The sequence below is a fragment of the Pseudophryne corroboree genome, chromosome 2, assembly GCF_028390025.1.
Source record: "Pseudophryne corroboree isolate aPseCor3 chromosome 2, aPseCor3.hap2, whole genome shotgun sequence".
NCBI lineage: Eukaryota > Metazoa > Chordata > Amphibia > Anura > Myobatrachidae > Pseudophryne > Pseudophryne corroboree.
This window is the reverse complement of record NC_086445.1, coordinates 135734832-135761114: the sequence shown is the minus strand read 5'-3', so window position 1 is coordinate 135761114 and position 26283 is coordinate 135734832. Positions and strand designations below refer to the sequence as shown.

The following is a 26283-nucleotide window of genomic DNA, read 5'->3' as shown; positions in this document are numbered from 1 at the left end:
AGATCAGATGAGGTCACGCTCATCTTAACAAAGCCACGCCCATTTTAACGAGGCCATGCCCCCTTGCCGGGAGCGCGCACGACTTCGGCGCGCCCATGCTTTCACTTTTTATATCTATGGGGGGGGGGGCGCATTTTTTTTATGTGAATGGGGGGAGTGGGGGGGGCGGCGCATTTTTAAATCTCGCACTGGGAGCCAAATTGGCTAGAAATGGCCCTGTATGTTACACATCTTGTGCTGCCTATATCGGGCCACGTCTACAAAAGTTTACAGAGCCACTTTTAGTTTCCAATCCGCCCCTGGTTACAGACAAACCTGCAGCAAAAGATGCAAGGAAGGCCACACTTGCGTCCATACAGGCCCTATGAGGATGGATTGCACCCCCCCCCCCCTCAACAGACCCCACGCCCTCATCAGACCACGCCCCCATTAGGGCTGCTTCCATAAATTTTCCAGGCTGGTTTTCCATTCCAATCTGCCCCTGACGGCAACTCTCCCTCCCCGCATATAACTGAATTAATCCCAAAGTATTTACTTGTGGAGTTTATAAAAATCGCCAAAAAACCCATCACGTTTGCTTTTGGTTCATGTTCTTGAAAATTCAATGAAAAAGACACTTTATTTTGCTCATTTTGGTTCCATTTTATATGACATTTAAATTAACAAAAATACTAATGGTATTTTCTGATAATACGTAGGCTTCTTTCTGATAATAGGTATAATTTGTGTGGTTACTGCATGAAAAACAAAAAATAAGAATTTACTTACCGATAATTCTATTTCTCGTAGTCCGTAGTGGATGCTGGGGACTCCGTCAGGACCATGGGGAATAGCGGCTCCGCAGGAGACAGGGCACAAAAATAAAGCTTTAGGATCAGGTGGTGTGTACTGGCTCCTCCCCCTATGACCCTCCTCCAAGCCTCAGTTAGGATACTGTGCCCGGACGAGCGTACACAATAAGGAAGGATATTGAACCCCGGGTAAGACTCATACCAGCCACACCAATCACACCGTACAACTTGTGATCTGAACCCAGTTAACAGTATGACAAACGTAGGAGCCTCTGAACAGACGGCTCACAACAAATAACAACCCGATTTTTTTGTAACAATAACTATGTACAAGTATTGCAGACAATCCGCACTTGGGATGGGCGCCCAGCATCCACTACGGACTACGAGAAATAGAATTATCGGTAAGTAAATTCTTATTTTCTCTAACGTCCTAAGTGGATGCTGGGGACTCCGTCAGGACCATGGGGATTATACCAAAGCTCCCAAACGGGCGGGAGAGTGCGGATGACTCTGCAGCACCGAATGAGAGAACTCAAGGTCCTCTTCAGCCAGGGTATCAAATTTGTAGAATTTTGCAAACGTGTTTGCCCCTGACCAAGTAGCAGCTCGGCAGAGTTGTAATGCCGAGACTCCCTGGGCAGCCGCCCAGGATGAGCCCACTTTCCTTGTGGAATGGGCCTTGACAGATTTAGGTTGTGGCAAGCCTGCCACAGAATGTGCAAGTTGAATTGTGCTACAAATCCAACGAGCAATCGTCTGCTTAGAAGCAGGAGCACCCATCTTGTTGGGTGCATACAATATAAGCAGTGATTCAGACTTTCTGACTCCCGCCGTTCTTGAAATATATATTTTCAATGCCCGGACCACGTCCAACAACTTGGAATCCTCCAACTCGTTAGTAGCCGCAGGCACCACAATAGGCTGGTTCAGGTGAAACGCTGACACCACCTTAGGCAGAAAATGAGGACGCGTCCGCAGTTCTGCCCTGTCCGTATGGAAAATCAGATATGGGCTCTTATATGATAAAGCCGCCAATTCTGATACTCTCCTGGCTGAAGCCAGGGCCAGTAGCATGGTTACTTTCCATGTGAGATACTTCAGCTCCACCGATTTGAGCGGCTCAAACCAATGGGATTTTAGAAAATCCAAGACTACATTAAGATCCCACGGTGCCACTGGGGGCACAACCGGGGGCTGTATATGTAGTACTCCTTTTACAAAAGTCTGGACTTCAGGAACTGAAGCCAATTCTTTCTGGAAGAAAATCGACAGGGCCGAAATTTGAACCTTAATGGACCCCAATTTGAGGCCCATAGACAATCCTGTTTGCAGGAAATGTAGGAATCGACCCAGTTGAAATTCCTCCGTGGGGGCCTTCCTGGCCTCACACCACGCAACATATTTCCTCCAAATGCGGTGATAATGTTGTGCAGTCACCTCCTTCCTGGCCTTTACCAGTGTAGGAATGACCTCTTCCGGAATGCCTTTTTCCTTTAGAATTCGGCGTTCAACCGCCATGCCGTCAAACGCAGCCGCGGTAAGTCTTGGAATAGACACGGTCCCTGCTGAAGCAGGTCCCGTCTTAGAGGTAGAGGCCACGGATCCTCCGTGAGCATCTCTTGAAGTTCCGGGTACCAAGTTCTTCTTGGCCAATCCGGAGCCACTAGTATCGTTCTTACTCCCCTTTTGCCGTATAATTCTCAGTACTTTTGGTATGAGAGGCAGAGGAGGGAACACATACACTGACTGGAACACCCACGGTGTTACCAGAGCGTCCACAGCTATTGCCTGAGGATCTCTTGACCTGGCGCAATACCTGTCCAGTTTTTTGTTGAGGCGGGACGCCATCATATCCACCATTGGTTTTTCCCAACGGTTCACAATCATGTGGAAGACTTCTGGATGAAGTCCCCACTCTCCCGGGTGTAAATCGTGTCTGCTGAGGAAGTCTGCTTCCCAGTTGTCCACTCCCGGAATGAATACTGCTGACAGTGCTATCACATGATCTTCCGCCCAGCGAAGAATCCTTGCAGCTTCTGCCATTGCTGTCCTGCTTCTTGTGCCGCCCTGTCTGTTTACGTGGGCGACTGCCGTGATGTTGTCCGACTGGATCAACACCGGCTGACCCTGAAGCAGGGGTTTTGCCAGACTTAGAGCATTGTAAATCGCTCTTAGCTCCAGTATATTTATGTGAAGAGACATCTCCAGGCTTGACCATACTCCCTGGAAGTTTCTTCCTTTTGTGACCGCTCCCCAGCATCTCAGACTGGCATCCGTGGTCACCAGGACCCAGTCTTGTATGCCGAATCTGCGGCCCTCTAACAGATGAGCACTCTGCAACCACCACAGAAGAGACACCCTTGTCCGTGGCGATAAGGTTATCCGCTGATGCATCTGCAGATGCGATCCGGACCATTTGTCCAGCAGATCCCACTGAAAAGTTCGTGCGTGGAATCTGCCGAATGGAATCGCTTCGTAAGAAGCCACCATCTTTCCCAGGACTCTTGTGCATTGATGCACAGACACTGTCCCTGGTTTTAGGAGGTTCCTGACAAGTTCGGATAACTCCCTGGCTTTCTCCTCCGGAAGAAACACCTTTTTCTGAACCGTGTCCAGAATCATTCCCAGGAATAGCAGACGTGTCGTCGGGGTCAACTGAGATTTTGGAAAATTCAGAATCCACCCGTGTTGTTGCAGCACTAGTTGGGTTAGTGCTACTCCGTCTTCCAGCTGTTCTCTGGATCTTGCCCTTATCAGGAGATCGTCCAAGTAAGGGATAATTAATACGCCTCTTCTTCGTAGAAGGATCATCATTTCGGCCATTACCTTGGTAAAGACCCGAGGTGCCGTGGACAATCCAAACGGCAGCGTCTGAAACTGATAATGACAGTTTTGCACCACGAACCTGAGGTACCCTTGATGTGAAGGGCAAATTGGGACATGCAGGTAAGCGTCCTTTATGTCCAGGGACACCATAAAGTCCCCTTCTTCCAGATTCGCTATCACTGCTCTGAGTGACTCCATCTTGAACTTGAATTTTTGTATGTACAGGTTCAAAGATTTGAGATTTAGAATAGGTCTTACCGAGCCGTCCGGCTTCGGTACCACAAATAGCGTGGAGTAATACCCCTTTCCCTGTTGTAGGAGGGGTACCTTGACTATCACCTGCTGAGCAAACAGCTTGTGAATGGCTTCCAATACCGTCGCCCTGTCTGAGGGAGACGTTGGCAAAGCAGACTTTAGGAACCGGCGAGGGGGAGACTTCTCGAATTCCAACCTGTAACCCTGAGATACTACCTGCAGAATCCAGGGGTCCACCTGTGAGCAAGCCCACTGTGCGCTGAAATTCTTGAGTCGACCCCCCACCGTTCCTGAGTCCGCTTGTAAGGCCCCAGCGTCATGCTGAGGGCTTTGCAGAACCCTGGGAGGGCTTCTGTTCCTGGGCAGGGGCTGCTTGCTGCCCTCTCTTACCCCTTCCTCTGCCCCGAGGCAGATATGACTGTCCTTTTGTCCGCTTGTTCTTATAGGAACGAAAGGACTGCGGCTGAAAAGACGGTGTCTTTTTCTGTTGGGAGGGGGTCTGAGGTAAAAAAGTGGATTTTCCGGCAGTTGCCGTAGCCACCAGATCCGATAGACCGACGCCAAATAATTCCTCCCCTTTATACGGCAATACTTCCATATGTCGTTTGGAATCCGCATCACCTGACCACTGTCGCGTCCATAAACTCCTTCTGTCAGATATGGACATCGCATTTACTCTCGATGCCAGAGTGCAAATATCTCTCTGCGCATCTCGCATATAAAGGAAAGCATCCTTTAATTGCTCTATAGTCAATAAAATACTGTCCCTATCCAGGGTATCAATATTTTCAGTCAGGGAATCCAACCAGACGACCCCAGCACTGCACATCCAGGCTGAGGCGATGGCTGGTCGCAGTATAACACCAGTATGTGTGTATATACTTTTTAAGGTAGTTTCCAGCCTCCTATCTGCTGGATCCTTGAGGGCGGCCGTATCAGGAGATGGTAACGCCACTTGTTTTGATAAGCGTGTGAGCGCCTTATCCACCCTAGGAGGTGTTTCCCAGCGCGCCCTAACCTCTGGCGGGAAAGGGTATAATGCTAATAACTTTTTTGAAATTAGCATTTTTCTATCTGGGTTAACCCACGCTTCATCACATACATCATTTAATTCCTCTGATTCAGGAAAAACTACAGGTAGTTTTTTCACCCCCCACATAATACCCCTTTTTGTGGTACTTGTAGTATCAGAGATATGCAAAGCCTCCTTCATTGCCGTGATCATATAACGTGTGGCCCTACTTGAAAATACGTTTGTTTCATCACCGTCGACACTAGATTCAGTGTCTGTGTCTGGGTCTGTGTCGACCGACTGAGGTAAAGGGCGCTTTACAGCCCCTGACGGTGTCTGAGACGCCTGGGCAGGTACTAACTGGTTTGCCGGCCGTCTCATGTCGTCAACTGATTTTTGTAATGTGCTGACATTATCACGTAATTCCATAAACAAAGCCATCCATTCCGGTGTCGACTCCCTGGGGGGTGACATCACCATTATCGGCAATTGCTCTGCCTCCACGCCAACATCGTCCTCATACATGTCGACACACACGTACCGACACACAGCAGACACACAGGGAATGCTCTTATCGAAGACAGGACCCCACTAGCCCTTTGGGGAGACAGAGGGAGAGTTTGCCAGCACACACCCAAGCGCTATAATATATATGGGAACAACCCTATATAAGTGTTGTTCCTTATAGCCGCTTAAATATATAAAAATATCGCCAAAATATGCCCCCCCTCTCTGTTTTACCCTGTTTCTGTAGTGCAGTGCAGGGGAGAGTCCTGGGAGCCTTCCTCACAGCGGAGCTGAGCAGGAAAATGGCGCTGTGTGCTGAGGAGAATAAGCCCCGCCCCCTATTCCGGCGGGCTTTTCTCCCGGAGTTTTAGACATTTGGCATGGGTTAAATACATACATATAGCCTCAATGGCTATATGTGATGTATTCTTTTGCCATAAAAGGTATTATATATTGCTGCCCAGGGCGCCCCCAGCAGCGCCCTGCACCCTCCGTGACCGTCTGGTGTGAAGTGTGTGACAACAATGGCGCACAGCTGCAGTGCTGTGCGCTACCTTCATGAAGACTGAAGAGCCTTCTGCCGCCTGTTTCCGGACCTTCAATCTTCAGCATCTGTAAGGGGGGTCGGCGGCGCGGCTCCGGGACGAACCCCAGGGTGAGACCTGTGTTCCGACTCCCTCTGGAGCTAATGGTGTCCAGTAGCCTAAGAATCCAATCCATCCTGCACGCAGGTGAGTTGAAATTCTCTCCCCTAAGTCCCTCGATGCAGTGAGCCTGTTGCCAGCAGGACTCACTGAAAATAAAAAACCTAAAAAACTTTTTCTAAGCAGCTCTTTAGGAGAGCCACCTAGATTGCACCCTGCTCGGACGGGCACAAAAACCTAACTGAGGCTTGGAGGAGGGTCATAGGGGGAGGAGCCAGTACACACCACCTGATCCTAAAGCTTTATTTTTGTGCCCTGTCTCCTGCGGAGCCGCTATTCCCCATGGTCCTGACGGAGTCCCCAGCATCCACTTAGGACGTTAGAGAAATCAGTGATATTGGGGCTAATTCAGACCTGATCGCTGCTGTGCGTTTTCGTACATCAGCGATCAGGTCTGAACTGCACATGCGCTGTCGCCGCAGTGTGCTGGCGCATGTCAGACAGCCAACGGCTGTCTTAGCCCTGTGATTGCCTCTGCCTGATTGACAGGCAGAGGTCCTCGCTGGGAGGGTGGGGGTGGGTCGGCGGCATTTGGCCACCATTTAGGGGGCGTGGTCCGACCAACGCAGCCGATGCGACCCGGGCAGCCAGTGCGCAGGAGCTGAGCTGGTGGGGAGCTACTCTTCCAGGACAAAAGCATCGCCGCTGTGCGATGCTTTTGTACTTGTGCGGAGAGGGGGGAAGGGGTGGGGCCTGACATGCGGGGCGGACTAGCCCTGTGCTGGGCGTCCCCCCGCATGTCTGAATTTAGCACATCTACATTCAGGTCTGAATTCGGCCCATTGATGTTAGATTGTGAGTGCAAATGCTGAAAAATGGCCTCAGCATAGGGGTGAGAGAACCCTGCGCAGCAAAGTGGTTAATCGTACAGTATAGAAAAAAACTCATCCATTTGCAGAGTGTGGAAATGGCTGTGAGACCCCCTGCACAACACAGGAGTCCCCTAAACATGACCAGCCCCCTTTATCTTAATTCCATAATCTTGCTCTGTGAATGATCGCAACCTCTTTGTTGTTACACTGCTCTGCAAAACGAGACGTAACAGTGCTGCTCCTCCAGAAGCCTGGTCTGCCATATATCTTTCCGGTTTGTGATATTAATTAGTGAGCAAATAAAAAATATGCATTATTTTGATGTAATAACTATTTTAGTAATTACTTTCATAACAGTTCCCTAAACAGAGTATCCAATACATTCAATAAGCAGAAAACTACATACAGTATTGGTCTGTGTTTGAACGATCTATTGTTGTGCTGCCTCACACGATAAGCGGATATTTTTGATGGCCCTTTGTTTTTTTCAGCTCCCATCTGGAGCTCAGTCACTTTCAGAGATGAGCGATAGAGGTGTGAATTATTCATGCCATTACATTACTGTAACAAAACTACATTATAAAATGGTATTTGACAGTTCTGACAACTCCGTTAGTATAAAACGTTGTTCTGCGAAATGGTTCTATCAGTCATCTGTAGGAAGCGTCCTGCTGTATAAGACACTAGGGTAAAACAAGAGGATTATTCACTACAGTCATTTCTTTCCCAAGCCCTTTCCTGGGGTCCTGACACGATCAGAGGAGCTGGGAAAAGTAGGACGCTCCTTTGCAGATATTTCCGGGATCTTGGAAAGTTCCCCCCAGCTGCGTTACACAACATTTTTACAAGAAAGGACTTTGATGATTGGGGTTCACTCTTACAGGGAACGGAAGTCCTAAAAGAACACATAGGCAGGTTTCCTGTGCAGAAAAGGCAAGTAATCTAATACGAACCCAGTTAGGTTTATATTGAAGGACTGCCATGTCCATTTGTCTCCTACCCCTTTCTGCCATAGAAAGGTTGGGGACCCCTGTGGCTCATCAATTCAGCTTCCCACAGACAATCCCAAATAAGGTGCTTGTAGTTGATCTCCCCCAGCCATTTAGCCTAGAGGATTGTTAGGTTAAGGGCTGGGAGGGTGAGGCCCATGGTTGCTCCAGGCAGGGACCCCCACGGTTATACACCACTTGCAGTTCTGCTTAATGAGGTCTATGGTTACTGCAGGTAAATTATATTAAACCTAAAATCTTGTGAATATTTCTACCAGTTTTTCCCCCCATTATCTTATAACGTTCATGTATTATATACAATTACCTCTAATTGTTCATTAGTGCTCTTCATTAAAGCCTCTTCAAACATCTTTGCCCGCTCCCTTAGTGTATGGTTCTGGAACGTCAAGGTGTCAACCTGGTCCTGTTGGGGGCAGGGTAAAAGAAGGGAGGGTAAATATCACTGTATCCTCCAACATTCGGCACACAGAGATACATACGTCCAGTATATCACCACACCTGACTAGTATCCAGGAAGGTTACAGTTCCCATACACTCTGATTTCTTCCAGTCTAATACTAGTGTTTTATAGTATTACTGATAATGTACCACATACTGTACTATACAGGTATTACAAGTTGAGGTGTTCCGTGACTAAAAGGGTAATTCAGACCTGATCGTTAGGCTGCGTTTTCGTACAGCGGGCGATCAGGTGTAAACTGCACATGCGTATGCACCGCAATGCGCAGGAGCGTCGCATGGGTACAAAGCAGATCGCCGCTCAGCGATGGGTTTGTGCGATGGATCCATTCGCATGGGCGCTCGCAGGGAGATTGACAGGAAGAAGCCGTTTGTGGGTGGCAACTGACCATTTTCTGGGAATGGTTGAAAAAACGCAGGCGTGTTCAAGCGATTGCAGGAAGGGTTCCTGAAGTCTATTCCGGCCCTGGACAGGATGATGTGATTGCAGCAGCTGAGTAAGTCCTGGGCTGCGCAGACACTTCACAATATCTGTTTGTACAGCTCTGCTACACATGCGTTCACACACTTGCAAAGCTAAAATACACTCCCCTATGGGTGGCGACTATCTGATCGCAGAAGTGCAAAAATCGCTTGCTAGCGATCAGTTCTGAATTAGGCCCTAAAGGCCCAAGGCTGGAAGTTCATTTATACAGGTACCAATCTCAGAGGTGACTTACTGTACATACAGGTACCAATCTCAGAGGTGACTCACTGTACATACAGGTGCCAATCTCAGAGGTGACTTACTGTATAATAACAACGTTACTAATGCACAGAAAGAAGTACAGTATTCTTTATAATAGACGAGTTCTCACTAATAAACACTAATGAGGTCAGAACTCACCATTTGTACAGAGATTATTATAGGAATTTGCACATACATGAGTATAACCTGTGTATTAGAATCAGAACCGCCATGGACAGATTCGTTGGTATGGGCTATAACACAGACTTATGCTTTGATGAGGCAAACGCCCAGATGTGATTGGCTGATATGAGTTCCATGACTGGATAGACCCTTATCATTAATGTATGACTGCACAATGGCTGATATTTCTGTCAGTCAATAAATGTAAAGTTATGCTTCTGCTAAAACCTGTCACCTGTTCCGGGACGTAGGGTGTTTCTAACATTCAGTTGTATTTATTCATGTAACCGGTACAGTGGCGTAACTAGAAATTTTTCTCCCCCAAGCCCAAAAATTCTTCGGCGCCCCCCCCCCCCCCCCATAATTGGCAGTAGTAAAGGGGCAAATATGCGCGCGCCTGCCAAAAAGGGTGTGTGGCTTTGTTGAAATGGGCGTGGCTTCACATAAAGGGGCGTGACATTGCAGGAAAAGACTACCTTATACCCCAGTTTTGCAACCTGCACGCCCAGACGTTGGCCACCACAGGAAAGAAAAATAATCCTGATTCATGCCCCTTACATTATTTGTCATTTTTCCTCCTTATAATAATGCCCAGTATACATTATGCCACATACTGCAATGGCCCTTAGACATTATGCCACACACAATAATGCACATGACACAATATGCACACACTGTAATGCCCCCGACACATTATGCCACACACCGTAATGCCTGTGACACATTATGACAGGAATCGCAATGCCCGTTATACATTATGCTACACACTGCAATGCCTCTGATACATTATAGCACATACAGTGTCTGTGACAGATTATGACACACACCGCAATGTCCCTGAGACATTATACCACATACCACAATGATCGTGATATAGTATACAACACACCGTAATGCCTGACACATTATGACACACACCGCAATGTCCGTGATACATTATGCCACACACCGTAATGCCCATTACACATTAAGTTCTACAGTAAGGCTTCTAATTACTTTTAAATTACCTGCTCGTTGCCAGGGGTTTCATGCTCTTGGTTCCATGCACGGTGCCAGGGATTTTCATGCTCAGGGTGTCATGCTCGTTGCCAGGGGTTTCTTGCACTGGGTGTCATGCTCGTTGCTAGGGGGTAGTGCTTGTTGGTAGGGCCGTGCTCCCAGTGCCACATATGCCCCCAGTGCCAGATATTCCCCCACAGTGCCAGGTACATGCCCCCAGTGCCAAATATACCCCCCCAGTGCCACATATGCCCCCAGTGCCAGATATTCCCCCACAGTGCCAGGTATATGCCCCCAGTGCCAGATATTCCCCCACAGTGCCACATAAGCCCCCCCAGTGCCAGATATTCCCCCACAATGCCAGGTATATGCCCCCAGTGCCAGATATTCCCCCACAGTGTCACATAAGCCCCCTCAGTGCCTGCTCCCCGCAGTGCCAGATATTGCCCCACAGTGCCAGGTATATGCCCCCAGTGCCAGATATTCCCCCACAGTGCCGCCAGGTACATGCCCTCAGTACCAGATATTCCCCCACAGTGCCTGCTCCCCTATTCCCCCCCCCGCTCCTTTGTGTTGGAGGGACACGGAGGGCACAGCGCGCACCTCTCCCGTGTCCTTCCTGGCTCTCCTGCGGGTCTAATAAAGGAAGTGCCGGTTCGTGAGCCAATCAGAGCTCACGAACGGCACTTCCTTTATTAGACAGGCCGGGGGAGAGCCAGGAGGGACACTGGAGAGGCGCGTGCGGTGCCCTCCGTGTCCCTCCAACACAGCAGCGGAGGGAAGGAGACCGCAGATTGACATGCGTACGCTCGTCCGCATGTCAATCTGTTCTAAGTCAGTGGCGCCCCCGCAGCCCCTCGCCCCCAAGCCACCGCGAGGACTGCGGGGGCAGTAGTTACGCCACTGAACCGGTATTATAAAAAATATGCAACTCAAATGGCATCTTATTAGTCACTTATATCTCACTAATTCTAATGGTGGGTACACACGTGACGATTCAAAGCGGCAGCGACGGGACCCGGCGGCGGGGCCGGCATCAGCAAGTGCATAGACACTTGCCGATGCCGGCTGTGACGAACGAGGGCGGGGTGTGGAGTGGGTGCCATGCTGCATTCAGCAGCATGATATCGCTAGCGACAGCTCAAATCTTTTTACATGTACAAAAGATCTGAGGGTGTCGCTAGCGACCCGCGTGTATGCGCATCGTCATTATCCTCGTTCATACACACGGAACGATTTGAACGATTGGTCGTCCCCATAGATCGGAAATGCCCACATCATTTGTCAAATCTATCCGTGTGTATGCACCTTTAGACCCTAAGGCACAAATGTTTCCTGGCAGTAAAATGAATGAACCTAAGTAAGTAAGGGTCTTTGAAATGATTTCTGATCCTGAGTCGGTTACAAAGGGCGGGATGTAATGGAGTTCGAGATCGCCGGCAGTGCAGGATGATGGCCATTCTCTGACATTTTTTTTAAAGCGGCAATTAGTGATTGCACGGGCATCCCGCACCTCCAGCAAAATCGGACTTCCTGCGGAAAGCGTCTGTAGTTGAGGGCTGATTTACTAACTTATACTAATGCAAGTTTTGGTAGCACTAATGCAGGGGGTACGTCATCTTAAAATGGAAAGTCCTTCCGTCCCATTGACGTTACACCACCTGCCAATAGCATCATTAGTATTGGCACTTGCACCAGAACCATACTAGGTGTAAGAGATCTGGCAGAAACAGGCTTCCCTTCCCCATACACGATTCAGAATCTCACGGAGCTTGGGATATATGCCCAAGACACTCCCACAGGTCAGGGTGGTCACATGCGAGCATTGTCACCAGCCAGTTCCTGTGCTAAATCGCCCGATTTCACAGAAAAACAGATCTGGCCAAGTTTCGTGCAACTCAGAATAGGGCAGGCATATACAAAAATTTATAAAATCGCATCTGCATATGCGCTGTATGCAAACATTCGCCATGTGCGTGCTGAGAGATCCGTCTAACGCAGGCCCTGTATTTGTATGTTGGGGCAAGTATGGTTCAATATAAGCCATAAATCACTCTTTCCAGTAAAGCATAGTGGAGATGCAGAAAAAGTATTTCTCATTCAGCTTCACTCACTACTATGGCAAATGTGCAGTCACCCACATTAACCAATCAGCAGCTAGCTTCTACCGTTCTAGAGAAAATGCACTGTTTATATGACTCATGGGAAATTCAATTACCCATGGTAATTTACTGCGGGTGAAAACGTGAGTTAGCCCCGGCTATTCAATTGTATTCCCAATTTCCGTCGATAGCCTTTGTTAACACCCGTTAAAGTAGCTTAACAGGTGTTAACACGGGTTAATATGTGAAAAGTTCACAGATTGGTGCGTTAACAGGGTCGTGGCACTCGTCAACCTCTGAGTTATCAGGGTTTTGGGTTTTTTTTAACAGACGATGCAAGTGAAAAAAATTCCCTGATAACTACTGGCTTCAGGGCTAATTGGATAGCCCCGGGGGATCAATGAACCCTCTGTAATCTACCGCAGCTAATTGAATCCTGACCTTAGTGCACAAATTACAGCTATGAGACCCATAGTGCATAGGACAGTTACCTGTAATGACAAGCGCAGCTTTTCAAAGCCATCCTCTAACATGTTCTTCTCAAGCACATGACTCTCCTTCAGCTCTGATTGGGAAGAGAAGGAATCAAACGTTTAAAGACAAATTACAAATTGATGCGGTATGAAAGCATTTCTTGTAATTTACAGACATTTAATACAAAATTAAAATAATACAAATGTAGACTTTTAGACTAAACACCATGATACGGATACAATTGTATATACTGTATTAAGCTATTCTTAATTATAAATTACATGTGCACAGTTGGCGGCTATGCTAAACTTTAAAGAGTCATCATCAAAAATGTTTGTGGTTTCTGTCTGGAAACGTCCCTAATTTTCATTATCGACCGACTGCATAGTACAATTCCTCTTTGTCTGTATATTAAATGTAATCTTACTATTCTTCTTTAGGCTTTAGGAGTAAACACTTGAGAAGTATTATTTAAAATGCAAACTAGCGTACTATTGTCACATTCAGTAAACATAGCATGACAACTAATGCAGTACTTCAGTGTCCACTGAGACAATATTGCAAGTATCCTGTGTGAAGGCTCAAGATGTGTGTACATCAAGAAAATATACAGTACTTGTGATGACACGGTTCTGTAAAACGTTGGTTTAACTGAAATAACCCTTTACACCAAAAGAGGGCGCTGTTACATAGAGTTTTACAAAAATAATACACAACAGACTGTAACTTACAGGAACAGATTTGTTACTTATCACTGCATATGATGGTAATAACAAACTACTGGTATATTTCAGGGCAAATTACTAAGGGTCTCATGCTGGGACACAAGGCTCAGTGAACAGTAAAAAATTATAGCACATGTGTGGCCAGGGCATTAGCTAACCATTGACAAGCAATGTTTGAAGTCTCCATAGAAATCTAAGAAGATGGCCTTTGCGAGCAAAAATGGACTGCCACAGATATCTGTAATATCTGCGATGGTACCCTCATAACAAATTGCAGTAACTTACAAGTTGTAGCCTTGAAAATGACAATTTTCAGAGGATTGACCACAAGTCGTTTAATAAATAGGCATGATGCGGTTGTGCAGTGTATGACATTGTGTGCCCATGTTGTGTATTTTCTGTTTATGAAAAATAAAACATTGCAAAAATATCTAAATTAACAATATAATTCAGCATTTTTTCAAGCAGTGTGCCACGCTGTAGCCAGGCCCGCAGAGCTAACACTGGAGGAGTTTCTCCCCAGCCCGACCCTTGTACTCTGCATAGAGACAGGGTGCTGGGCTTTTGTCAGCTCCCCAGACTTGCAGTCAAGGTGAGAGAGCCTGTCAGCTGACCCATGCATGGGTGCTACTGAGGGTGTGGGGGAAGGGGGGGGGGAGGTTTCTGCGTGAGGCTAGCTGTTCTGCCATGAGCACAATGAAGAACAAGAACAGGTCACAGCTTCAACCACTGGAGGCAGGGGGTTCAAAGGGGACACCTGTACCGAGCCCCAAGGCTCAGAGGGCCCCCAAGGATATGCCACTTAGTGCAAGACAGGCATGTGAGCCGCCTTGTCCAAAAAGGGCAGCGAGCTGTAGGCAGTGTGGGTGCAACCTCAGAGTGACTGGATCCTCACACACAGCGACTGAGGGGGCCCCAGAGATATCACTGTACCGGGCCCCAATATTTCTGTTGCCAGCCCTGGTTGGAGGAGGATTTGATGGCATGATTGTCATCCATCCGACCTCGCACTAGAGACCTCATGAGACGTCACTAAGCCTGCGTTTCTCACTAATACTTAATGCAAGTAAAGACATTTTATTTCTACTCACATTTTTTTATTTAAATTACATTTTTCAATATCTATTTTCATTTATGAATAATACCAAATATCAACGTACAATGTGCATACTGATTTCAAAAATAACACGACAATAAATACAATTTTATCTAATGTGCTTTTAAACACAATCTTAATACTCATTTGTTTAATGATAAACCCTCTTAATAAAACGGGTGTGTACTTTGCCTATTTTAGGCTCTTGCTCAGTGTGCTGTCAGTGAGAAAAGGTTGGAAATCACTGACGTAATCACTCAATATAAGAAACCAGAGAAATGCAGTAAAAATACAACTAGGAAATCGCGTTGAGTCTCTAATCCTATCACTATCTAGACGTCAATGTCTGGATCAATGCATCCTCCTAATGTAATGCTTTGTAGCATCCGGGAGCAGGATCTACCGGTGAGATGACAGGAATAATGAGGACACAGGCTTCTTACACTGTGTTACACATATATAACCTCTATCCTGGGGCAAACGACCAAGGAGAAAACAGAAAGAGGTCCAGTGAGGTTGCTGCATAATACATATGACATATATCTATAGTGCTGTATAAGCCTTATTGCTGCATTTCATTATTGTTTCCATGACAGTAGTGGCATCTGCAAGTAAAGTGATGGGTGATAATTATTCATGGGGTTTTATGAGAGTCAATCGGAGCCCTTTTCAATCACCCTTTTTGGTAATCAGGTGTACTTCCAAGGTGTGAATGACTGACTGACTGACTGACTGACTGACTGACTGACTGACTGAATGAATATATGAATGAATGATGACAAAAGTTGTTTAGAAATAGATTCTAGAAGACCATGGTTTCTTTATGCTGGGTACACACCTGCAAGATGTATCTGCAGACAGCACATTGAGCCGTCCCATGGGCCGATTTGGTAAGCTATACACACTTACCAATCGCCCGCTCTATATATCTGGGCAGACATCAGAAGTGGGCGACCAAATGTACATTTGCTCGCCCAGTTGTGATGTCACTATCGGCAGCTCCTGCGGCGGACTAATGGGCCAGTCGGCGAGTTGCCTGCATAAACATGCAGATGAAGATATTCCTGCTAGATATATCGACATCAGCTGTGCAGCAGGGCCGACCTGATATATCTGTGAGCAGTGTCATTCACAGACATATCTTCTGTACACAAGCACAGATGCTCTATGCAATATACCATTCTCCAGCTGAATGGACGATATATTGCAGATCTGTTCCAACAGAGGTCAAATCTGAATTACTGTAGGCACCTGAGTAGATGAGGGAATACTGGTTGGGTTTTTCCAGACATGGTCGCATCTGATGTGATGTGACCAGCCAGAAATGGTGACTGGGCGGCTGCCGGAAAATAATCTTCCAGCAGCTGCCAATCTCAGAGGAACCTCCCGGATCCTCTGCACCTTCTTATCCTCCTCCAGTGTGTGCAGCCCAACAGCACATCCCACCCATCAGCTGCAGAGAAGAGCAGCTGCCGGTCAATCCAGCCTTGCTCCCAGTGTATACTATACACCCAACTGCTGCAATCCAATGCAACCCTCAGTCAGTGTGTATACCCAGCAGCTGCAGAGAGGAGCTCCGGTCAATCCAGTGCTACCCTCAGTCATTGTGTATCCCCAGTGGCTGCAGAGAGGAACAGCCACCAGGGACATAAAAACATAAGAGAGCCCTGGCATCCAGTATCTGCGGCAATTATCATTGCTTATCAATTTCCCAACATCTCTGGTAAACCAATTTTGTTTTGTCTTTTTAAATATAGGTATTATTATGAAAGCTAGTTTCATGGGTCACTTTGATTGTGGGATTGTGGTGATGCCGTATTGATCAAGAAAATGCTTTGATCAATCTATAAAAGATGGGCAAGTATCCTAATTTAAAAGTGTCAAGTTCAAAATCATGTACAGTATAAAGGGATAGCCATAGATCATCGATGGGCAGCAAACATCGATGAACTATAGTTAAGTGATGTTAAGAAAATATTGGTGGCGCTGACCTGATAGCTGTGGTCTGCGCATGTGAGGAACTCAACAATGGCTAAACCATCGATATTTTTCTAACAATGGTTTAAAACCATCGGCCATCATTGGTACAAGTGACTGACCATCACTACTGTTCATAAGAAACAACAGTTTCTGAGCATTTTTTGGAAACTATATTAGCCAGTTAAGTGGTTAAATAACAATCCAAAGAACTTCATTGAGATGAGAACGATGACAGAGAACTTCTGACTAATATGGATGGACTGGTTTGGGACACAGATCAGAGATCTGGCGTATTAAGCAATGCTACTTGTGTTTAGTAATGTTGTTCCTGATAGACATGACAAGATATGAAACAAATGATCCTACAGTGAGGATATAACCCATCACTGAGAGGGTCACTGCATCTCCATATGTTACACTCCCAGTGTTACCGGGGATAAGCATCGCTGTACAGTCAGTGGAATATGACAAGAGTAATGATACTGGTTCCAACCAGCAGTTGCTGTTATCTCTTTCATGAACAGTGACATGGCCCGGTTCTGTTACAATACTCCAGCATTATGCGACTTACGGTGTGCAAATCAGAGGCACTCCGTGTGTTGCCTTAGTCTTACAATAAACGTATTTAGTAGAACTGTGCACATGGGCCCTCATTCTGAGTTGTTCGCTCGCTAGCTGCTTTTAGCAGCAGTGCAAACGCTAGGCCGCCGCCCTCAGGGAGTCTATCTTAGCTTAGCAGAAGCGCGAACGAAAGGATCGCAGCGCTGCTACAAAAAAAGATGCGCAGTTTCTGAGTAGCTCGATACTTACTCCTAGCTAGCGATCACTTCAGACTGTTTAGTTCCTGTTTTGACGTCACAAACACGCCCTGCGTTCGGCCAACCACGCCTCCGTTTCCCCCGCCACGCCTGCGTTTTTATCTGGCACGCCTGCGTTTTTTCCGCGCACTCCCTGAAAACGGTCAGTTGACACCCAGAAACACCCACTTCCTGTCAATCACTCTGCGACGAGCAGTGCGACTGAAAAGCGTCGCTAGACCTTGTGTGAAAGTACGTCGGCTTTTGTGAAAGTACGACGCGCGTACGCACTGCGTCCCATACGCATGCGTAGATTTGCCGTTTTTTTACCTAATCGCTGCGTTGCGAACAACGGCAGCTAGCGATCAACTCGGAATGACCCCCATAGACCTAAATAATGGGGGAAAAAAACACATTCTAAACTAAAAATAAAAGATCCTATTGTGCAGGATGACAATAAGCAGCCAGAAGTAATGTGTCAAGAGCTCATCGTAATATAATACTGAAATAGTAAATAAATGTTTTACTGCGAAAGCTTTTCTCGTGGTCCCGGTGGATTGCAGTGATGGCGGATGAATGGCTATTCTTTATCTGCGTCACAGAAGCCTCATGAGTTGCAGCCATATCTTCAATCTGTGCATCAAATAGATGGATTTCAATAAGCCGTTAGATAGTACAAATAAAACACTCACACAGCATTCAATTAGTAATTATCCTAATAATGTAAAAATATTGAAACTAGAAAAATAATTATATTATATTATACTTAGATTCCCAAAGATATTAAAATAGGTCACAAAAGAGATTTAGAGGGACATGTACTAAGCAGTGATAAAAGTGTTGAAGTGAGCCAGTGGAGAAGTTGCCCATGGCAACCAATCAGCATGGACGTAACATTTATAATTTGCATACTATAAAAGCATACAGAGCTGATTGGTTCTCAAGGGCAACTTCTCCACTGGCTCACTTCTCCACTTTTATCACTGCTTAGTACATGTCCCCCTTAATATTTGAATATATTGAGGCTCATTCAGGCGCTGTTGGAGTTGTGATCACTGCTGATTTCTTGGAAGCAGCAATGATAGTTCAGTATGGTGATACAGCAGGAGGGGTCTATTACATGCAGACGCCTCCTGCAGCAGTAGTGATCCAAGCTGCATCCTAGGAAGCAGCATCCGATCACTCTCCCACCATAGGGCGGTTTATGGCACCTAAGGCGCCGTGCAAGCCGCCCGTCACAGAGGACACGAAGTCTCTGTCCTACGACGGAGATCCCCAGCCTCTACCCACCCCATAAACAGCAGTGACAGGCCTCCGTTTTCACAAACGGAGGCCGTTTGTGAAATTACTATTTTCTTTTTATTCTCTTTCTATTGCACCTCTGAGTGAGATCAGGAGATAGAAGGGGAATGAGATGTAAGTGTGGATGTCCCTTTTGTAGCTATGCTATATACTGTAGCAAGCACCACTATGGTATACAGCATTATGGGCCTCATTCTCAGACAGAGCAGTGGCGATGCTGGATGCAGTGGAGTGATGTTTTCCATCTGCGCCTGTACCCGAGCTGCACTGTGCGTACAGTGTTCAGACGCAACCACAGGCCCGCCTCCATTAGAACTGCTTCTAGAAATTTCCCGGGCTGGTTTTCCATCCTAATCCGCCCTTGGAACCCAAGCAATAATAATGCTAAGTAGAATAGCAAAGCTGAAGGTGCTACAGTCAGGTATTAAAACCGGTGTGGTATGGCTGACCGACGGTCAGCATACCGACGCTGGGATCCCGGCAGCATACCGACGCCAGGATCCCAGCGGGGAGCAAGTGCAGCAAGCCACTTGTGGGCTTGGTGACGGCATGCGATCGCCACAGGTTCTATTCCCACTCTATGGGTGTCGTGGACACCCACGAGTGTAAATAGTCCCTGTTGGTCGGCATGCCGACCGTCGGGATAGTGAGGGGGCGGGATGCTGGCGGAGGCCATGTGACCGTCGGTCTCCTGACCACCGGTCACATGAATACCACCCATTAAAACAAGTGAGGGAATTCTTATGTAATCAATTATTATATATTTATGTACATAAGAAAAAGCTTTATGGTTTATTCACGTAGCAAAGGCCGGGGAATTCTGTAAGGTTGGCTTGGCAAAGATGTAACCTGGCCAAAGGCGTAAATTATATATAATATATCACGGTTCCTACAACTGAGACCAGCAAACGTTGTCATTGGGTTGTTTACAAGCTGTGTGATTAAGTCAGATCTAATCATATGGCCTTGTTAAACCAAACATGAACAGTGTAATATTCTTGGCTGCACTATGAGGAAATGCCATATGTTCATCTGGCCGGCGAGAGACTACAATGGGCAGCGAGCCCCGCGGATAAATAGCTATGGGCAAATAAGTCTCATCTGAATCGGTCAGTAAATGATAATTGATGGTAAAGTCTAAATAATTAAATAGATTTCTGCTTAGATCATCCCTCCAAACAAAAGGTGGAGTGTAATCCCAGCTAGCCATTAATTACAATATTTATATACTGAATGAAAGACAAGGAATAATAAAGGCAAAAATGTAGTTTGCACATTTAAAAGTGCTCGCTTAGCATATAACGTAATCCCCCTCCCCCCGCCATGTTAGTCATATCTCAGTTTACAGGCCTTTTAGGGGCAATTACTGTACATGTGGGGGTAACTAATTATTGCTTTCTTGGTTTTCTCCTGCTAACCATGGAACCATGGGCCTGATTCAGATCTGATCGCAGCAACAAATTTGTTAGCAGTTGGGCAAAACCATGTGCACTGCAGGGGGGGGCAGATATAACTTGTGCAGAGAGAGTTATGGTGTCCATACACTTATGAGATAATCGGTACTAGCCTTCGATTTCGACCACATCTGTGAGAGAAATTGAAGGATTGTATGCACATTTTAGTACCTTGAGACGCGATGCGCGGGCACGCCGATTGAATATCACGTCTCAAGATAGTATGTGCTGCACTTAATATTTCTTGCATCGCAGTGCGATCACATGTGGTTTTAAACCTACATGAGATATATCGCACTGCGATGTGCGATGGGCACCCGCCGGAAGCGGCCATAGGCCGCTCCCACTCGGCGGTGACGTGCCCATCACGTGATTACCATGCGATCCTTCGCATGATCGCATGGTGATCACTTTGGCAGTTCAGGTGCGATGCCCCGCGATGTCGCGTCGCCGGGCATCGCACAAGTGTATGGCCAGCATTAGATTTGGGTGGGGTTTGTACAAAATGAAATCTAAATTGCAATGTAAAATTAAAGCAGCGAGTATTTACCCTGCACAGAAACAAAATGATCCACCTAAATCGTAAGGGCCCTACACATTTAACGATCCGCCACCGAGCTGCCCGGCGGCGGATACAGCCGACGGGTGACCCGGCGGTGGGGGGAGCAGTGATGGGGGGAGTGAAGTTTCTTCACTCCCCCCCTCCCACGGCTCCATAGAAGTGTAGGCAAATATGGACGAGATCGTCCTTATTGGCCTGCATGCACAACCGACGGGGCACCAGCGATGAACGAGTGCGGGGCCACGCATCGTTCATCGCTTGTGTCTCCACACTGAAAGATATGAACGTTATCTCGTTCATTAATGAACGAGATCGTTTATATCTTTCAGTGAGATCGACCAGTATGTAGGGCCTATAACTCTCTCTGCACATGTTATATCTGCCCCCCCCCCCCTGCAGTGCACATGGTTTTGCCCATTAGCTAACAAATTTGCTGCTGCTATCAGATCTGAATTAGCCCTCATGTTTCTATGATACTGACTGTGTTTGTGAGATGTGATTTGTCGGATACCCTTTCTAATCAGAGAGACTTTCCTAATTTCCCTCAGTGGTGTTCAGTGGTGTTTCCCATCTATTTCTTCTCCCCCTCCCTATGCCCTCCCTTTCAATAAATGTTTCATTTCTAGTTAGGACAGTTTAACTGGTTTAGGATACTTCTCCGAGTAGTATAACCAGAATTTGTATTCGGTTCTCTTTCATGATGATGGCATTCTCAGCACTAAAACATATAGCTTTATATCATTTTATTTTTAATAATTTTTGGGCACTTTTGCTATTGTCTATAGAATGAATTTCTTTGCAACTTAAGCCCTAACATTTCATATTATCAGGCCGTTTAGGTTTTCTCCACGTTATTTGGTGCGTTGCTTTGGAGTGTAGTCTATATGGAAGGTCTGGTGGCTCTCACTAGCTCCACCATTTTGCTCTATAGCTTTTGCATGCAGCCATATTGGCCCCGCTTCCTGTTAGGTGAGCTTTAACAATATGCTGCTTTTATATAACACAATGTTTAGTGTCATTTTTCAGGGAAGTAGCCTGCAGACCAGCAGTTGCCTCCCATTTTATGGTTGGACAAATGAGAAATAGTAATGATGAAGCTGAACATCATGTGACGTCATTGTATTATGTATGTTTCTCTTTTAATGTAGCTTTTTTTTCTTATGAGCTTGTAACAACATTGCCATATTATGATCAATATATTCAAATCACAATGTTTGCAAACCTCACAACTTTCATGATTACAGATTCTGGACTTCTGTCGAAGGGGGTGTGGCCATGGAAAAGTGTGCTTTGTCGGAATGCCGGGATCTCAAGCCATGCCTCTCGTTTTCATCACTGAGGGGGCATGCCCAGCGCTCTGTGAGTTGCTGGCATGCCCCCAGTTCCTCTGTTTCCTGTGAATAGAAGCTGTACTCTGTCTCCCATGCTAAGCAGAGCAGTGAGTGACAGGAGCCAACTTCCGGGGGTGTATCTACCCATTGGCCAGGATGGCACTCGCCAGGGGCGCCAGGCCAGGAGGGGGCGCCGTCTGGCTGTGCCACCCGCGGACAAAGGGTAGAAAAGTAGTACTGTCAGACCGTACCTGGTGAGATCTGTTACTGCTCCCAAACTTCATTGGGAGTTTTTATGGAGAACCCTGGAAAGCATAGTCAAGTCTACCTGGGATTGCTTGCGGACCTGATTTCCCTTCCTGTATTGTACCAACAGGTAAAGTTAGTACAATAATGCCCAGAAACTATCCTAACTCTGGAGATTTTTAGTTGCTAAGATATTACGTATTGGCAGGTACATTTCTGTCATGAGGCATCTTGAACTCCTTGTGGCAGAAAGTGGTGAATAGTGGTGAATAGTGCAGGAGTTTGGGGAATTTTACGGTTTTATTACATTTTAGTTTTTTTTCTTCAGGTCTATGTGATTCAGCTTTTAAATTCAATACATTTTTATTGAATTTAAAAATTTTGCTTTAACAACTAATACAACAACTAAAAAACAATAAAGACAGACACAATAACCAGCATACAGACAGCTGCATATGAACAGAATAGAAAAACAAAAAATAAAAATGGGCACATAGTACACAGACAGATATAAAATCAGACATAGCCATATATCTGCAGAGCACTGGTGACCTAGAGCAAAACATACCTAATATCCCACTTCCAATTTTAAGCACATGCATAGCAGAAATAGCATAACAGTATTACAATTCAACAGAACATGGCTGGCCACGGGCTATCCACCTCTGTAATTCCCCAAAAAGAAAAAAGAAATATACACGTGAGCCTTATTTGTCCTTGTAGTATTTAGAGCCCATCCACTTACCCCAAACCACACTTAATTTTTTTTTTCCCGCTTTCCTAGCCAAGAACACAAACTTTTCATGCGCAATGGCTTCATTGACCAAAGAGATCCATGCCTTAGGTACCGGGGCTTCCCCAGCCAACCACAACCGAGCTATACAGACCTTCGCCAGAGCACATAAATTAATAACATACCGCCTGCTGGGTGGATCTAAAGCCTCCTCGTCCACAGCCAGTAATACACACGTTACAGGCGTGAGTATGGGGGAGGGAATACCCGTATCAATTATGACACGCATAACTTCTTTCCAGAACATAGAGATCATGGGGCATGACCAAAGCAGATGCCAAAAGTCAGCTCCCAGACTTCCACACTTAGGGCACCCCGAACTATGAGATCACCCAATATGCACCAACCGCACTGGGGTCATATACACCCTATGCAGTACATATATTTGTATTTGTTGGTATCTAATGGAGGAAGTGGAGAGCCAATGGGACCCCAAAACATTCTTCCATACATCATCCGCCAGCAAACCTACATCCGACTCCCACTTACCCCGAAGAGAAGCTAGAGGGTCAGTATGGTGCATCTGGAGCATACGACCATATATTCTAGAAACTAAGTGCCCAGAGTCCAGCGTCTGCAGCATTGATTTGACCGGGGAGTCAGCGAGGACCAGAGGACCATCGGGTAATTGGGAAGCCAAAGCATGTCGCAACTGAAGGAACCGAAAGAAAAACCCTGAGGGGATATTATGTTCTAGTTGAAGTTGCTGAAATGATTTAAGCGTCCCATCACTATATAAGTGGCCCAAAGAGCACACTCCCCATCCTCCCCACACCTCCCGAACTTGCAGCTGACACAACTGTGGCAGACCGTAAATATTGTCCAGGGGGGTATCAGGATCGACACCATGACCCTGCATCACAGAATGCACCAATTTCCAAATCAAACTGGATTGTTTTATAAGTGGCAGTGTGGACATTTTGACGCTGCCGCAGAGGAGTAGCTGTAGTGGGGAACCACCTGGATAATCATGAAGCAGCATAAGCGAATGCAAAGCCAAGGCGTCAAGATCGTTCACCCATTCCCAGACATGTGCCAGCTGCGCTGCATAGTAATAAAAACGGAAGTTGGGAAGAGCCAAACCCCCCGATTCCCATGTCCTGGTCAGGGTATCCAATTTCAGACGTGCCCGCTTACTAGCCCATATCAGAGAGGAAAGCAAACCATCTATTTGTTTGAAAATCTTCATCGGGATATAAACAGGAGACTGCTGTAAAATATATAGGGGTATATGCAATTGTGGTCGAATTGCCGCAAATGTCGAAAAACGGGGCATTTTCGACACAAAAAAAATATTCGACAATGCAATACAGTACTTTTCGACAAAAAAAATGACTTTTCAGATTCGACTTTTTGAAATTCGACAGTTCACAAATTCGACATGTCTGCAATGGTAACAATGCGGCTTTTCGACAAAAGTATATTCAATTGAAGAATGTCGATTCGACAACAGTGCTTTTCGACAGTAATTTCGTCAATTTCATTCCGCCTCACTTTGCTGGCGGAATCTAATAAAAAAATTTAAAAACATGTTTTTTTGTGTGTTTTTTTTATTGCTAATAGCATATCTATTTATATTAGAAGGGAATAGGTACTTGGTTTGTCTATTAGGAGACACAACTATTATTTATATATTCTTTAAAATAATATTATTTTTTTTAACTGACTAAAATAGAGAGAGCATGGTTTTCAGTGGGAAGGGGTGGGAATGGGTTAAAATCCATAAAAAAATTGCGTGGGGTCCACCCTCCTAAGCATAACCAGCCTCGGGCTCTTTGAGCCAGTCCTGGTTGTAAAAATACGGGGGGGAAATTGACAGGGGATCCCCTGTATTTTTAGAACCAGCACCGGGCTCTGCGTCCGGTCCTGGTGCAAAAAATACGGGGGACAAAAAGCGTAGGGGTCCCCCGTATTTTTTACACCAGCACCGGGCTCCACTAGCTGGAGAGATAATGCCACAGCCGGGGGACACTTTTATACCGGTCCCTGCGGCCGTGGCATTAAATCCCCAACTAGTCACCCCTGGCCGGGGTACCCTGGAGGAGTGGGGACCCCTTAAATCAAGGGGTCCCCCCCTCCAGCCACCCAGGGGCCAGGGGTGAAGCCCGAGGCTGTCCCCCCCATCCAAGGGCTGCAGATGGGGGGCTGATAGCCTTGTGTAAAATCAAAGAATATTTTTTTTTGCAGAAGAACTACAAGTCCCAGCAAGCCTCCCCTGCAAGCTGGTACTTGGAGAACAACAAGTACCAGCATGCAGGGGTAAAACGGGCCCGCTGGTATCTGTAGTTCTTCTGCAAAAAAAATACCCAAATAAAAACAGGACACGCACACCGTGAAAGTAAAACTTTATTACATACATGCCGACACACACATACTTACCTATGTTCACACGCCGACCTCTGTCCACTTCTCCAAGTAGAATCCGGGGTTCCTGAAAATAAAATTATACTCACCTAAATCCAGTGTGTCCTGTTCTTTTTTTGTAATCCACGTACTTGGCAAAAAAACAAACCGCATATCCGATCCACGCACTGAAAGGGGACCCATGTTTACACATGGGACCCCTTTCCCCAAATGCTGAGACCCCCCGTGACTCCTGTCACAGAGGGTCCCTTCAGCCAATCAGGGAGCGCCTTGATTTAAGGGGTCCCCACTCCTCCAGGGTACCCCGGCCAGGGGTGACTAGTTGGGGATTTAATGCCACGGCCGCAGGGACCGGTATAAAAGGGTCCCCCGGCTGTGGCATTATCTCTCCAGCTAGTGGAGCCCGGTGCTGGTGTAAAAAATACGGGGGACCCCTACGCTTTTTGTCCCCCGTATTTTTTGCACCAGGACCGGACGCAGAGCCCGGTGCTGGTTCTAAAAATACAGGGGATCCCCTGACAATTTCCCCCCCGTATTTTTACAACCAGGACCGGCTCAAAGAGCCCGAGGCTGGTTATGCTTAGGAGGGGCGACCCCACGCATTTTTTTTTAGGGTTTTTTAACCATTTTTGTGCCGTCCGAAAAGTCGAATCCAGGACGCACTTATCCGTCAATTGGTCCGTTTTTCGACAGCGGGACTGTTGAATCCGTTTTTTATTGAATATGTCGAATTCCGGCACCCGCCGGACGGAATTCGACGGTCGAATTG

General features: G+C 46.5%; 1 protein-coding gene across 6 annotated transcripts in view; it reads right to left on the bottom strand.

Annotated features, from left to right (window-relative positions):
• The window catches only part of MTUS2 (microtubule associated scaffold protein 2), a 1049445-nt gene that overhangs the window by 29335 nt on the left and 993827 nt on the right, over positions 1-26283 (bottom strand). For all 6 annotated transcript variants that reach the window (XM_063951742.1, XM_063951738.1, XM_063951743.1 and 3 more), the window contains 3 exons: positions 17990-18095; positions 12882-12955; positions 8225-8323 (listed from right to left, as the gene is read on the bottom strand). In XM_063951742.1, coding sequence (XP_063807812.1) covers positions 8225-8323; positions 12882-12955; positions 17990-18095 — 279 coding nt within the window. The remainder of the gene's footprint in view (positions 1-8224; positions 8324-12881; positions 12956-17989; positions 18096-26283) is intronic.